The sequence below is a fragment of the Salvia hispanica genome, chromosome 6, assembly GCF_029641045.1.
Source record: "Salvia hispanica isolate PSC_SH4W2 chromosome 6, Shi_PSC_v1, whole genome shotgun sequence".
In the NCBI taxonomy this organism is placed as follows: domain Eukaryota; kingdom Viridiplantae; phylum Streptophyta; class Magnoliopsida; order Lamiales; family Lamiaceae; genus Salvia; species Salvia hispanica.
In genome coordinates, this window is record NC_142697.1 from 44,991,122 (window position 1) to 45,007,301 (window position 16,180).

The 16,180-nt window shown below is 34.4% G+C and overlaps 3 protein-coding genes and 1 pseudogene across 3 annotated transcripts; all 4 read left to right on the forward strand.

Moving 5' to 3' along the window:
• The first annotated feature begins 3,930 nt into the window (after positions 1-3,930).
• Positions 3,931-5,379, forward strand: LOC148923895 (uncharacterized). Its single transcript, XM_089061635.1, has 3 exons — positions 3,931-4,718; positions 4,784-4,970; positions 5,053-5,379. Exons 1-3 carry the CDS (start codon positions 3,931-3,933, stop codon positions 5,377-5,379), a joined length of 1,302 nt encoding a protein of 433 aa, XP_088917761.1.
• A 1,615-nt stretch (positions 5,380-6,994) lies between these two features.
• On the forward strand, positions 6,995-9,537 carry LOC125210148 (protein FAR1-RELATED SEQUENCE 3-like). Its single transcript, XM_089061637.1, has 4 exons — positions 6,995-9,058; positions 9,131-9,238; positions 9,312-9,385; positions 9,486-9,537. The coding sequence occupies exons 1-4, from the start codon at positions 8,381-8,383 to the stop codon at positions 9,535-9,537; spliced, it is 912 nt and encodes a 303-aa protein (XP_088917763.1). The 5' UTR covers positions 6,995-8,380.
• Positions 7,349-8,350, forward strand: LOC148923896 (protein FAR1-RELATED SEQUENCE 5-like). Its single transcript, XM_089061636.1, has one exon. The coding sequence runs from the start codon at positions 7,349-7,351 to the stop codon at positions 8,348-8,350; it is 1,002 nt and encodes a 333-aa protein (XP_088917762.1).
• A 1,180-nt stretch (positions 9,538-10,717) lies between the features above and the next one.
• LOC148923897 (mitogen-activated protein kinase kinase SIPKK-like) lies at positions 10,718-13,538 on the forward strand (annotated as a pseudogene).
• Positions 13,539-16,180: the final 2,642 nt, after the last annotated feature.

The window sequence follows — 16,180 nt, forward strand, 5'->3', positions numbered from 1 at the left end:
TTTCTTCCTTTTTCTCTTACTTTTTCTCCACACTCTCAAACTTTACCCACTTTTTTTATCAGTAGTATTATTATTAATATTATCATTATTCCTCTTTATTTTATGATATAACCCCTTTTGTTTACAATTATTTATAACCAATATTTAAAAAAGTTTACAACTTAGTGTTCGTGGAGATTATTGTGTCATGTCAAAAATTGTTAGCCCTATCGTTAATGTTGGTAAGTTACTATACAAATTAGTTTGACACGACACGATAATGACAAGAATATTGTGTTACATGATTAAAATATAATATAAAATCTCATGCCAAATAAGAAATGTTCTAATTAGAGTGAGACGGAGTGAGTATAATAAAAAGATCAGTTATTAGAGTGAATCCTAAACTATTTGATTTGAACTTAAAATAACTTTTAATTTCAAATATTATCAGTAAAATACATAAACTATTAATTTTGAAATAATTTAGATTGATTCAGAGTGTTGATATTTATTTATTTTGAAGTTCTTTAACTTGTGTGATAATTTTTCAGTAAAATACATAATCTAAAAAAAGTTGCACTCCCTCTGTTTCCTCGTAGTTGATGCGAAACTTTTCGGCACGGAGTTTAAGAAAGGAATGTTGAGTGTGTTAAATGAATAGATAAAAAAGTAAGAAAGAGAAAAAGTTACTATATATGGAATGACTCGACTATGATGGAACTTCCTGAAATGGAAAAATGACTCAACTATGAGAGAATTGAGGGAGTAACAAGTAATGGTGTGAATTGCATGGGACAGACGAAAAAGGAAATTGGTGTCAACTAATGGGGATGGGAGAGAGTAGTACATAGAAGGGTGAATGTTTATAAATTTTCCTTGTATATAAACAATCGAGGAATAGTATATGCGATTATATCCTTAAACAGAAACATCACTCGCAGTGGATGTTCGATTTGCAAGATTGTCGGGATTCAATGTGTAGTGTGTTTGGTTAATGAGATTCAACCCCACAACTTAATTCTGGATGAATAATCATGTGATAATTAATCATAGCATAATCCCTCCAACTAAAATAATCTCATACCATAATAGATGAGAACAAGAGAGTTTAGAAATTTGAATCTTAGAAGTGAATTTGTTTTGAATGATTCAATATTTATTAAAGTCAATGTCTAATATTATTGCTCGCCATAGATGTGGCCTTTAAAATATTTAGATATAATCTTATCCTTTGAGCTAAAAAATGTTCACTTGACAAAACCAAAGGGCCGATTCAAAAGTCAAATGATTGACTTAGCATATGGCCCACGTTGTAGATTTTAAACTTTTAATTAAATTGCCTTATTTTATCTAGGACGTAGGAGTATAAATTTATTTAGATGTTCTACCCCGTCAAATTGTGTTTTAAAAGAGACTTCTTTAAAGAAAAAATTTACGGAGTATCAAAGAAGTTAAATAATTTCAAAATAAATAATATCAACAATATGAATGAATCAAAATAATTTTAAAAGTAACAGTTTGTGTATTTTACTGATAACATTGATAACATTGATATCAAAATAATTTTACTATACAATTTAGGATATCAAAGAATATATTTATTATATTCTTTCAGTCACACTTTAAGTAGAACATTTCTTATTTGGCACAAGATTTTATTTCATATTTTAATCATGTAACGCAATATTCTAGTCTAATATGTTATGTCAAGCTAATTTGTATAGTAACTTACTAACATTAACTGTAGGGCCAATTTTCGACATGACACGATAATCCCAACGAACACGCAAGAAATTAATGAGTTATGACCAGATAAAAACTCAATGATTTCGGGTTGGTTAGGCTTTGACTTTATTGAGCTATAGATTGACCTAATAACTATCCAATTCGCACAATTTGTCAGCCCTAACTGAACTTTCGATTAGTATTTAGTTAAAATGTTATCAGACCAAAAGTAAAAGTAAGCGGCAAACTTTTGTAAATATTGGGTATTTGCAAATACAAGGGTTATATCCTAAAAAAAAACACTACTCTTAATAATAATAATAATAATAATAATAATAATAATAATAATAATAATCTAAGCAAAAGTGTGGAGAAAAAGTAAGAGAAAGAAGGATAAAGAGTTTCTATTTTTAAAATGAGACTATTTTTTGTGGACATCTCAATATAAAAAATTGAAATTATTTTTCTGTGAATGGAGGAAGTGATAAATAGAGACACGGAGTAATTAATATTCTAGTTTGGTTGAGTTGTGGGAATTCCCTGAATTTGTTTTTGAATGATTCAGTGTTTATTAAGTTAATGTCTTATATAATTGCTCGCCATAAACATGGCTAGCTTTTATAAAATTTAGATACAATCTTATCCTTTTAATATAGAAGCCAACTAATTTATAGTTTATTTAATGGCACGTACAACCTACATCGCAAATACGTTACATATATTAAAATAATGTTGGTGGGGCATGAACTATATATGAAATTAAAACACGTTACAAAGTCTAATTATCCTGTCATATGCTGGAGATGGAGTATTTAACTATATACACTCCAGTAAAATTTGTCTCATTTTTGTCCATCTCCCAAAATTTGTCTCATTTCACTTTTACTATTTTTAGTAGTGGACCACATATTTTACTAACCCATTCCTACTCACATTTTATTATAAAACTAATACTCTCTCCGTCCCTGAAAATTCCTATTTCCTTTTTCGTTCGTCCCAAAAATTTGTCACCTTTCACTTTTACCATTTTTAGTAGTGGACCTTATATTTCACTAACGCATTCCCACTCACGTGCCACCAACTTTTTCAACCCACTTTCTATTACATTTCTTAAAACCCGCGCCGGGTCAAATGGTGACAAATTATGGGGGACGGAGGAAGTATATAAAAGTAGGACCCACAATCCACTAACTTTTTCAACTCAATTTCTATTACATTTCTTAGAACCCGTGCAGGGTCAAAGTGAGACAAATTTTGGTGGACGAAGGTAGTACTATTAAGCTTGGCAATTTTGATAAGGATATACTCCCTCCGTCCCCTTAAATTCGTCACCATTTGACTCGGCACAGGTTTTAAGAAATGTAATAGAAAGTGGGTTGAAAAAGTTAGTGGAATGTGGGTCCTACTTTTATATACTATTAGTTTTATGATAAAATGTGAGTATGAATGAGTTATTGGAATGTAGGGGTCACCACCAAAAATAGTAGTAAAAGTTAAAGGTGAGAAAATTTTAGGAACGAATGAAAATGGAAATAGGTGACAAATTTTTTGTGGTAAAAGTTTCATGGACGGAGGGAGTATTATTATAATAAGAGACAAAGTCTAATTATCCGGTCATATGCTGAAGATAGAGTATTTAATTACTATACTATTAAGCGTGGCAATATTTTTGAAATGATACATAAAACCCCAAATTTGAACTAGTATTATTTTAAGTTTTATAGGATTATTTTTATTAGGGCAGATTACAACTCTAGCCCTTAAAATTGCAGTATAAATAGAGAGTGATTTGCAGAAACAAGTATCATTCACAGAGAGTTGTGAAGGCAATATATACCATCTCGTATCTTATCCAATTCCATCTCGGTAATCTTCTCTCCTCCTCCTTAAAATTTTTCCTTTTAATTTTCACATATATATTGTAGATTATTTGATTACTGATACATGCGGATATACTAATATGCTAACGAATTTTAAAGTGCTATGTACTTCTAATCAATCTTGTGCTGTCAAAAGTGTAAACACTAAAAATGCAATATTGGTTGAAGGTGCAGATGAACATGTCATTATATTGGATATTATTTGATTACTGATTCTGATTCGTAGGGATATACTAATATGCTAACTAAATTAGAAGTGCTAATGTACATCCAATCAATCTCGTGGATGCCACGTGTAAACACTAAAATGCAATATTGGTAGAGAAAATTGCAGGTGAAGAAGATGTCAGTGCCGTCGTTTTCACAGTACGTGCTGCTGAAGCCAGAGTCATCTACGAGCAGCTTTTTGGCGTACAAGGATGCGAGTGGAACGGTGGCACTTGAGTCGGAGATTGGTGCGTTCAACCGGATGGCAAAGATCGAGCTTGATCCTTCCACGACTAATAGCAAATACTTCCACATAAGATTTAGTCACAACAACAAGTACTGGTCTCGTAACAACGCGGTAGATGGGTTCATCGTTGCTGTGTCGACAACGGCAGAAGAGGACACAAAAAAAGAGTCATGCACCCTGTTCCAAGCTAACAGTACTAGCGGCGAAGGTGTCTTCAATCTGGTCCACGTCCCCTCGGGATTCTTCGTGGAGGTCGGAAGCGAACCTGAAAGCCGCGCAGTGGTGGTGAAGGGCCCCACCGCTGCTAATAGGCTGACCTTTGTGAATTGGCAAACGATTGTTAAACTGCCAAAGCACATCTCGTTCAAGTCCAACAACGACAAGTACCTCAAAGCGGTCAGGGACAGCTACAACTCCCTCGAATTCATGTCGGATGATCCTAACAGCAACAGCTCAACTTACGAGATCCAGCCATTGCCCTCCGGGCATATCCGCATAAAGTCGGATTATTATAAAAAGTTCTGGAAGCGAGTGAACGACGGAGATCAGACCGTATACGCCACCGCCAGCGAGCAGGACACCGCCAACAAAGACACTCTCTTCTGGCCCATCAAAATGGATGAAAAGACAATCGCGCTGCGCTGCGAGGCCAACAACAAGTACTGCAGTCGCAACAGGTACGTACGTCTATAGTGGTTTCAGTTCTCTCTTGTGGACTTATTTCTAAATATTTAATTAACAGGTTCTACTACGACTACCTGCACGCGGCCGCGGAGGCTATAGTCAACGAGGCCAAGTTCGAGGTGAAGGAACGGGTGTCGTCAAGAAAAGTGTACGACGTCAAGTATCAGCTGGATGAGGCGAGGATATACAATCAGGAGCCATTCATAGCCGGGTCAGCCACGCTTACGAACAAATCGAATGACAAGGCAACCTTGACGGGCGCCATAACGTACGAAGAAGAAAAGACGTCTACTTTTACAAGTACTTGGAGTTTGACATGGAGTGAAGGTCTCCTTCGAAGGTAATCTCACCGAAATTGTCAAGGGAAACGTTGAAGTATCTGTGTCACTGAAGAAGGAGTGGTCATGGGGGGAAGAGACGGAGATCAAAAATTCAGCTACGGTTAATGCTTCAGCTGATGTGCCTGCTAACAGCTCCGTCAAAGTTAGCTATGTTGGAACTAAGGGGAGCTTCAGTGTGCCCTTCTCTTACTCGCAGGAAGACGTTGATTCCTCCACCGGTGAACACACTGTAACGCATCACGATGATGGTATTTACTACGGCTCCAATTATTACAACATGGACTTTGAGGTCGGGAAAGCCATTCCTCTCTAGCTTGCTTTCCCTTTCCAATTTCCAATTTGTGTGCTTTGCTTTCCCTTTCTTATCATGTAATTTCCTGCTTCTTTTCCCATTTCCAATTTGTGTGGTTTGCCTTTCTTATCATCTCCAAGATACATGTATCTGATGATAGATATGAATAAAACTGGTGTGTTCTTGTGTGTTTAATTATGGTGGTTTTTCATCTTCGATTCAAATCATTTTGTTCACAGTCCCTTATAGTATTAGTTAGTAGTCCAAATTATAGAACCATTTCAAAGGCATGTAATGGAATACGAGATAATTGGAACATTAATAGTAAGAAATTTCAACGATTTGAAAAACCAGAAAAAAAAAAAAACTAGATCATGACTATTCACTAACACTTATTTGAGGGCAAACTTTCGTTCAGATATTTCATCAAACAGTTGGTCCAAAAAGATTTAATTGATAATTTCTAGTGTAAATTTCGTATCAGATCTCTGGACATGAGACTTTTTCCTCAAATATAATGCAACTCTCTCCGTCCCAAAAAGAATAATCGTATTTATAGATGATATGGATTTTTGAGAAATTGGTAAAATATGAGAGAATAGAAAAAGGGGATCGGATCCCCTGCTGTGGAGAAATCACAGCAGGGGCTGCTGTGCTCAAAACGGCAGCGTTTCGGAGTTTGTCAAACGGCACCGTTTTTAGTTTCACAATTTGATTCACAATTTCTTATTCAAACGGCAGCGTTTCGGAGGATTGGGGAGCGGCGTCGTTTTTGGTTTCAAAATTTGATTGACCAGTTTCTTCCACGTTTTCTTCTCACTCTAATTCCTCTCTTTTTTATTTTTTTTTCTTTACTGCAAACTAAATCAATTAAATAAAAATAAGAAATCTGAAGTTACTTAGATTTGTTATAAACTAGACTAATCTGTGAAGGAGTTGCATAATTGTATTTGGTTGATTTGTATAAGGCAATCGAGTATGTATGCTTGCAAATAAAACCAAGTGTTCCAGGTAATGCATACCAAATGTTTGAAGAAAAGACCAAGACCAAACGGCGCCGTATTGCATGCTTAATTTAAAATAGTAAAAACGTGCTATAATTTTTAATTTTCTGCACTTCCTTTCTTTTCCCAAATACGCTATTTTGAATATTTTCATTTCCCTCATTTTTATGTATATTAGAATATAGAAATTGAATCATTAACTTTTTCATCTTAATCTTTCCCACCAAAAAAGCGCGCGCGACTTCCTGCTCTCCTCTTTCCCTATGCAATTTTCTTCTCAAAGCTGCGCGACTTTCTGCTCTCCTCTTTCTTTATGCAATTTTCTTCTCAAAGCTTCTCATTGTTGATAAGCATCAGGTATTCAATTTAACTGTAAAATCATCTATACATTTTTCTATTATTAATGTTTTATGGGGATGGAGACATTTTGTAGTGAAATACTCTATTTTCTCAATATTATTTTCTTGTGAATATATTATTAGTTTTGATTGTTATGGAGCTTGCTATCTAGTACTAAGAAGAACATAGCATTGCATATGTATTCTGCGATTTCATGTTTTCCTTATACATTTTCTTTTTCTTATACATTTTCTTTTTGTGGCTTTTACAGACTTTTGCAATAATTTGTCACTATGAACACAAGTTCGGATATTGATTTTAAGCCTAGAGTTGGTATGGAATTTGATAATTTAGATGATGCTTGGATGTTTTGGGTTCAATACGGAGGAAAAGCTGGATTCGGAGTCAGGAAACATTATTTTAACAAATGCAAAAAAACGGGTCGAACAACATCATATAAATATGTTTGTTGTAAGGAAGGAGTGCGTCAAGAAGACAAAAGAGATTCATTGAGAAAAAATCCTCGACTTGAGACTCGAACAAATTGTAAAGTAAGATTGGGGGTGACTTATGTGAATGGTATGTATAAAGTAAACGAGTTTATTGAAGAGCATAATCATCCTCTTCATCTCCCCGAGACAGTACATATGTTATCTTCTCAACGTCGCATTACAGAAGTTCAAGCCCATGAGATAGATTTGGCGGATGATGTTGGGCTAAATCAGAAATCGTCTTTTAATTTGATGAGTAGACAAGCTGGAGGAAGAGATGGCATTGGTTACACTATATTGGATGCTAAGAATTATCTTCGTACTAAGAGACAGAGAAGCATGGTATATGGTGAAGTCGGTTGTCTAATGAAATACTTTCAAGATCAGCTATCTAAAAATCCGTCATTCTATCATGCGAACCAAATGGATATGGAAGAGCAGATAACTAATGTTTTTTGGGCAGATGCAAGAATGTTGATTGACTATGAGTACTTTGGCGATGTTGTGTCATTAGATACCACTTATTGTACTAATCGTGATAATAGACCCCTTGCCGTGTTCTCAGGTTTCAATCATCATAGAAGAGCTGTGATTTTCGGTGCATCACTTTTATATGATGAAACAACAGCTTCATTTAAATGGTTGTTTGAAACTTTTTTGGAGGCACACAAAAACAAAAGACCTCTGACTGTCTTTACTGATCAAGATCAAGCAATGGCAAAAGCTTTGCACGAGGTAATGCCAGATACATTTCATGGATTATGCACATGGCACTTAATGCAAAATGGAATCAAACACTTGGGAAATCTTATGAAGGAAGGATCGTGTTTCTTGACAGATTTTAAAAGGTGTATGTATGGCTTTGAGGATGAGGCCAAGTTTGAGGAGGCTTGGAGTAACTTATTGACACAGTTTAATCTCCACGATAACATGTGGTTGAAACATATGTACAACGTGAAGGAGAAATGGGCATGTTGCTATATAAAAGCCTTCACCCTTGGTATGAGAAGCACACAACTGAGTGAAAGTGTCAATTCTACTATCAAGAATTGTACCATGCCAACCTTAAACATTGCACAATTTTTTAGGAATTTTGAGCGTGTCGTGGAGGATAAACGGTATAACGAACTAAAGTGTGATTTTGAGGCACGCCAATAATTGCCTAGGTTGAGGTTGGAGAGTTCTCCCATGTTACAACAACTTTCTAAGATCTATACTCCATCCGTTTTTGATCTATTTCAGAATGAGTTCATCTTGTTTGCAGCTGCATATATAGAGCATAAAGATGAGTCAGGATCATTATTCGAATATGTGATCAAACTAGTCAATCATGATGGAGAATGGAGGGTGACCTATGATCCTAATACAAAGATGATTCATTGTAGTTGCCGAAGGTTTGAGATGATAGGATTGATATGTTGTCATTCTGTGAAAGTGTTTGATGTGTTAGACGTGAAGTTGCTTCCGGAGAATTACATTCTTAAAAGATGGACAAGAGAAGCTAGAGCTGGTGTAGTGCACGACTATGTAGGAAATGAAGTTGAAGAAAATTCTAAATTGCAAAGTGCTGAGCGGTATAGGAGACTATGTCAAATGCTTATAAGGTTGGCTAATGAAGCTTCTGTTCACCAATCAACCTTCTCCTTGGTGCATGAAACGATGTCTGGTCTCTATAAAAAGGTAATGGAAATGCGTTCAAAAGAAGATGACCAAGAAAATAGGAACAATGCGAAGATTTCTTCAGTTGTTTCTCATATGATGGTATCAAAAGGATTCAAGAAAAAGGTTGGTTCAAAAGGTTCGAAACGATTGAAGAGTTGGGTAGAACTTCAACCAAAACGAAGAAAACCAAATCATAAAGTACAAGTAAGTAGAATTATTATACTGCTATAGATTTGAAAATGAGTTAGCTAATTACATATTTTGTAATAATTGTAGGTTGTTAGAGCACAAAATTCATTGCATGTTGCAAGTCCGACACTTCCAGCATCTAATGCATGCCTTGAAGGGACTGGAAATTATTTAAGTTTCACTGAATTGTTAACGGTATGACTCTACTTATACTATAGCTTTTGTGTGTAATTTGTTACAATTTATGTTGTTCTATTTTATAATGTAGGCACCATTAGATCAAACCTTATATTCTGTTGATGGAACACATTCCAGTAGAACAAGCAGCTTAAGTCCGAGATGGTACCCACTTTTATTCTTTGTTCTTAGTTGTGTCCCTCTATAAACTATATCTTTTCTTCTTAAAATGCACATGTTTAGTTGATCCAATTATTCGATGCAGCACTGAATGGAGCTCTGGAGGCATATCTAGCATCAACTATCAAGATCATTGAAATTCATGCTTGTACTTTTTGATATAATAGATATCTCATGCATTTGAATATATATTTTGATGTAAGCATCTCTTGAAGTGCTGAATTATAATTGTTATATCTAACGTTAATTATGAATAGAGTATTAATGTTTTAAACATCTATTCTGTTTGGATTATTTCAGTCTGACGTATTAGAGAAATGGGAGAAGACTTATTTTAGAAATGAAAAATTAGAGAACAACTTGTTTGTTCCGTGGACGTATGTATTTCGTATGCCAAACCATATTTCATATTTTATAAATGAAATTGGGAAATTATTTTATTATCGAACATGGAATCATTAATTTTTACTATTATTTGTTTTTATATTATTGGCTTTGGGCAGGACTTATGAAACAGATATTGCAGGAATGCAGGCAGGACTTCTTAAATTTCTAAATAAATTTCAAGTAAATTACTTCTCTTGGTCTTTTCTTCAAGCACTTGGTATGCATTACCTGGAACATTTGTTTTTATTTGCAAGCATACATACTCGATTGCCTTATACAAATCAACCAAATACAATTATGCAACTCCTTCACAGATTAGTCTAGTTTATAACAAATCTAAGTAACTTCAGATTTCTTATTTTTATTTAATTGATTTAGTTTGCAGTAAAGAAAAAAAAATCAAAAAGAGAGGAATTAGAGTGAGAAGAAAACGTGGAAGAAACTGGTCAATCAAATTTTGAAACCAAAAACGACGCCGCTCCCCCATCCTCCGAAACGCTGCCGTTTGAATAAGAAATTGTGAATCAAATTTTGAAACTGAAAACGGTGCCGTTTGACAAACTCCGAAACGCTGCCGTTTTGAGCACAGCAGCCGGGGCTGTGATTTCTCCACAGCAGGGGATCCGATCCCGGTGGAACCCTGTGTCAAATGTTACTCCCTTCATCCCGCTTTAGCACTCTTCTCAACATTGTTCTCTTCCTTAATTTATCATTTCTCTACTTTAACTATTTATTACTGCATATGTACCATTAGAAATGAAACATTTAACGTTTTCCTTTTTAGTTTGTTCCATTAAAAATGAAATGTTGTTAAAAATGGAAACAATATTCTCCCTACTTTTTCTTCTCTCTTATTTTACTCTCTCTTCATTAATTTACAAAACAAAACTATATAAAATCTTATGCCGAAAAGTAAATTTTGCATATTTAATGGGGTACAGAAAGAGTATATTTTTACAAAACAGAGTGTTTCAAAGTCAAAAGAAATCGGGATTATACACATTAAAAAATCAACTAACTGTCACTAATTAGGTGTCATGTTTATATATTGAGATTCATAAATGCAACCTACTTATTCTTTAGCTACATCAATAAATTAACCTACATATTCTTTAACTAGTCATAGCATCAATAAATTAACCTACTTATTCTTTAGCTAGTCATAGACTCATAGCATCAATAAATTAACACCTAACCATGACAAAATGTAGCACTACTACAACTTTTTTGTTGTACACGTTTTTTTATTTCGGCAAAGAAATTTTAAAAAATCAACCACGTTATGAGAGCTACGTTTTAATTATTTTATTGAAAGGTCATTTATAGGTGGAAACGCCACATTACATGTCAGATTGATTAATAATTAAATATATTATAATCCTCCTCATCCACCTACTAGTAATTTTATGAGTGGATGATACAAATAAAATGAGAAGTAGAAAAAATAGATAAAATAAGAGAATATATAAAAAAAAATTGATAAAATATTAAAGAAAGAGAAAATGTAAATATAATAATTAAAATAGATAAAATAGGAGAATAAATGAAAAAAAATTGATAAAATATGAAAGAAAGAAAAAATGTAAATATAATAATTAATGTTAAGAATTCGAGAGAAACTTTCTTTTTTGATAGAATATTTCTTTTGAACATTCTATAATAAAAAGATGAAATATTTTTTTTATGAACGGGCGTTGGTATATTAAACTACATTAAATACAATATATTTTAACTTGGGCCGGCTATCATTGAGTTGACATGTTTTCCTATTTTGGAAGTATATCTCCCTAATTCGGTATGTGTGATGATGACCTAATTATATTCTCCGTGTCTTTAAATGTCACATCATGATTACGATCCAAGGAAAATTATTTAATCCTCGTACTATTGATTTAAGCGACAGGTATCTAAATCGGTAAAACTGCGTGACCAAAATTTGGACAACCAAATTCTGGTTTAATATAAAAAAGACCGGTTTGTTTATATTGTCCGGTTTAATAGTAATTGCATTTACTTTGCTGCCCTTATAACAAAACTTTCCAAATTGGCGCCTGTTTTTCTTCTTTTTCCCCCTCTCTCTCATTTCATTATTATTGATGTTAATGCCAACTGTCCAATACAATCATCCATATCTATATTTCTATTTCATGCGTTATTTTTTCAATTTTTCCTTTTCTTCCATTTTCTTCTCCCCATAAATTGCAACAACCACGTCCACAATTTTCCTATATTATCAGCAAAAATCCATATTTATTCTATCTCCCCTCTCTCTCATTTCTTCTCCCACACCAATGGCAACAATTCATATATATTTATATACTCTAAGATTTAGTTTATTTAAGCAAAATAACTAAAAGTGTTAAAATTTATAGTAATAAAACCAAAAATATTTTTTTAAAAAGTGGTATTCTATTATAATAAAGATAAATATATATAAACTCTAAATACATAACACCCCTAAATTTTAATACTCCGCATGCCTAAATCAGTTTTGTTCACATTGATTTTGTTATTGGTTATAATATTATTTGATTACTAAATTATCCTTAAATACAAAATACCTAAATACTTCAATGTATCAAATATGCTATTTCAAATATGCAAATTTATTTGAATCAACATATACGTTAGATGACTAATTTTAAATTTACATGAAAATTTCTTTTCATCACATTTCCAACAAAATTCAATGAAAAAAAGGATGAATTTGTTCATTCTCATTAAAAAGCCAAACTTAGGATATTATTCATATTGAATGGCTGTAAGCAAAAACTAATTCTGATAGTTTTGAGTCAGTTCACCGCTGAGGGTTGGAAGGAATATTGATAAACTTGTACTCCATAAATTATACATAATATTTTAATTATTTTAAATTTAAAACAGAATTATAGTAACTATTAAAATTAATCAGTCATCTCAGTGCCCGTATGTCGTGATTTGCTATCAATCTTTCTATGATAATGGTGCAATCTACATCATCTTGGAGTATATGGATGGAGGGTCTCTTGCAGATTTCCTTAAGAAAGTCAATAAAATCCCATAGCCCTATCTTGCTGCTATATGCAAACAATTACCGGCTATTGCGCGTGTAATCTCACCGTGTTCTCTATGTCTAATACTACTTGTTACGTTAAAATTCCCGCCATGCCATTATAGATACTCAAAGGTCTCTGGTATCTTCATCACGTACATATCATCCACAGGGACTTGAAACCTTCAAATTTGCTGATAAATCACAGAGGTGATTGCAAGATCACTGACTTTGGAATCAGTATAATACTTGCCAACACGCTGGTCAAGCTAATACTTTCGTTGGTACTTACAACTACATGTCTGTGAGTACTCTTCCCATTACATGAGTTAACAATACCCACCGACATCATTGTCTTTCATGCTAATATCTTTCCTGTGATTATAAATATAAACGTGCTAACAAGTTTACTCACCTTCACCTCCAAATGTGTGCTCTTATCACTCTTATGTTGTATTTTTTATGCATAACCAAATTTTGTTCTGAACTCTCTATTTTTTATCTTCTGTGTGCTTAGCCTATAGTTATAAAAGTGACATCTGGAGCCTGGATTTGGTTCTCCTCGAGTGTGCAACAGGAGAATTTCCATATTCTGCACCTCAGGCAGAGGGATGGATCAATGTCTACTAGCTGATGGAAACCATTGTCAATAAGCCTGTGCCTCATCCATCTCCAGATCTATTTTCTCCGGAGTTCTGTTCATTTATTTCTGCATGGTAATACACTTAAATCTAATACTCCTACTTTTTGATTAAAAAAAAAAATTCACCCAGGCTTGAAGTGTACTAAAAATGGTTTTAATACCATAGTGATTTATAATTTTACCTTACTCCTTGGAGTCACATTTCAGAAAAACAGAGATTTCCACAACTCATACTACAATGCAGAAAAATATTTGCAAAGGCTCAACATCCATACTGAAATTAAATCCAATCAAAATCACCTTATGAATAGAAATCAGAAAAGCAGATATTTTGCAATTCATATAATGCAACCTTACTCCTTGGAGTCACATTTCAGAAAAACAGAGATTTCCACAACTCATACTACAATGCAGAAAGATAATTTGCAATTCATATAATGCAGAAAATATCTAGAGTCTAATCAAAATGGTGATTTTGAAGAAAGAGAGATTTTGCCAGGTTGACACAGTCCATAATGCAGAAAATCTCAATCATATGTAAAAAACATAAGGAACAGAATAAAACTTTAGATACATTCTTCCAAAGATAACAAGACCAAATTACTTAAATTCTGATATCAATAACATATGAAAAAACAAATGTTTCACGAGATGGATTTCCAAGACAAAAATAAATTGTTTCTGTCAAACTAAACAAAGCATATCAGAACAATCTCAAAGTAACTATTTCAAATTCCATACCACCAACTAAACTCGTGGCAATATAATGCATATGCCACATAGTTATAACACAAAATATAGGAATATCAACTTACAGAAGGACCACGAACTCCACTTCGACCTCGACCACGACCACGACCACGACCTTTCCTATTTTCAGCTGGATCTTTAAATCGAGCAGTCCTCGGCCTTCCTTTGCGAGTGACAACAACTGGATCTAAAATAGGAATATCACTTGCATCAATTTCTATTGCTTCAGATGTATTTTGGCTTCGAAGAGAAATTGTGCCGGCAGGTTTCCATCTCTTAAGATCTCTTTGAATTTCTTTGAACTTATCTTTGACAAAACTGATTTTCTCCTCCGAATCAATTGCCAAATTGCTGCATTTTATAAACTCTTGTTCCATCTCTTGAAATTGTTTATACTCCTTGGACATGTGTGGATATGCACCTGCAAAAGAAATGCTAAAATGTGGCCTATATACATCCTTCCGCCATCGCCGCAAAATATATCTTTCGCTGACATGATCAATTTTTTTGAATACCAAAACCTTCAATATATGACAGCAGAAAATACCTTTGTTCTTGAATTTCTTGCAATTGCAATCAAAATAGCCCCCAGCAGGCCGATGCTCAACCATGAAATGTAGCTCGTTGGGAGAGGGATACTTACTCGATGCACGTGTCTCAGTAATATCATATCTATCCATTGAACTACTATCTGACTCCAACAAAATGAGATTGCAATTCCAAATCTTTTTAACTTGTTTCTGAAGAAGCTCCATGATATTATTAGTGTATACCTTAGCAAATTGTGATTCCCACTTAAACTCTGACACACAAGTGATAGGCCTGCACTTCGTCGAATATTCAGCTTGAAGCTCTTTCCGAATCTTATCGACGATACAAATCTCATATTGCTCAACAAAGATTTTCAAAGTACTCCTCGAATTGATGTAATTATCGAAGAATGCATGCATTGACTCACTTCTTTGAGTCGACATCATGCCAGCCCAAAAGATGTGCTTTGAGTATACTGGCACCCAACTTTGCCTTATTTCATATAAGTTTTTTATCCAACTATTTTCTTGTAAGTTATACTTAACTTGAAAATCGAGCCAATTCTTTTCAAATTCCGGAATACTAAAACTGCCATGTATCACTCGATTGAAATCTAAACAAGCCATTTCAAAATTAGCGATACCTCTGAATTTCTTGGAGCTCTTCGAAACAATATGCTACAAACAGAAGCGGTGGATACTGTCAGGCAATACTTCTCTCAGTGCGATCGTAATGCTTTCATCTTGATCACTCAAAATTGCCGTCGGTTGAACACCTCCCATTGCGTCCAGCCAATTCCTGAAGAACCATTTGAATGATTCTGCACGCTCGTCGCTCAATAGACAACATCCTAATAGAATGGAGTGGTGGTGATGATTAACCCCTACAACAGTTCCAAAAGGCATATTGTATTGATTGACGAGATAAGTCGTGTCAAAGCTCACGACGTCGTGGAAATCCTGGTATGCAGCCCGACTCCGCGGATGAATCCACATGACATGGCGAAGTCTAGAATCATCACCAATATCGATCAGATAAAAGAAGTCTCTATCATTTTGCTGCAGCCTCTTAAACATCTTTTGAATGGCATTAGCATCTCCATCTCCTAGTCTTAGCCTCCGCATTTTGTCAACATGATTTCTGCAATCTCTCGTCGAAGCTCCTAAATTAGATGGCCCGCCGGCAAGAACTTCCATCGTTCTTACACTCTTACATAACCTTGATCCTGCACGGTCATATGCCTCTAAAAGGACCTTCAAATGAGTTGTCAGGTGCCTATGTGCCGGCATAAATTCTGAAAGTTGTGGCTCTAGATCGTGGTTATGCTCATTGCAAAATGTTGAAATCTTCCAATTGCCGTTGTCCTGTTTTATCACATTCAAACGAGCAGTACAATTGATTTTCTTAGTGTATTTCTTTACATTTGGCTTTCGGGCCC

Bases quoted from the DNA above. Each gene is read 5' to 3' on its own strand.
- LOC148923895 (XM_089061635.1), top strand. From the start codon at position 3,931: ATGTCAGTGCCGTCGTTTTCACAGTACGTGCTGCTGAAGCCAGAGTCA. The intron at 4,719-4,783 runs GTACGTACGTCT...TTTAATTAACAG, and splicing joins AAGTACTGCAGTCGCAACAG to GTTCTACTACGACTACCTGC. The intron at 4,971-5,052 runs GCAACCTTGACG...CATGGAGTGAAG, and splicing joins CGAACAAATCGAATGACAAG to GTCTCCTTCGAAGGTAATCT.
- LOC148923896 (XM_089061636.1), top strand. From the start codon at position 7,349: ATGTTATCTTCTCAACGTCGCATTACAGAAGTTCAAGCCCATGAGATA.
- LOC125210148 (XM_089061637.1), top strand. From the start codon at position 8,381: ATGTTACAACAACTTTCTAAGATCTATACTCCATCCGTTTTTGATCTA. The intron at 9,239-9,311 runs GTATGACTCTAC...TTTATAATGTAG, and splicing joins GTTTCACTGAATTGTTAACG to GCACCATTAGATCAAACCTT. The intron at 9,386-9,485 runs GTACCCACTTTT...TATTCGATGCAG, and splicing joins AGCAGCTTAAGTCCGAGATG to CACTGAATGGAGCTCTGGAG.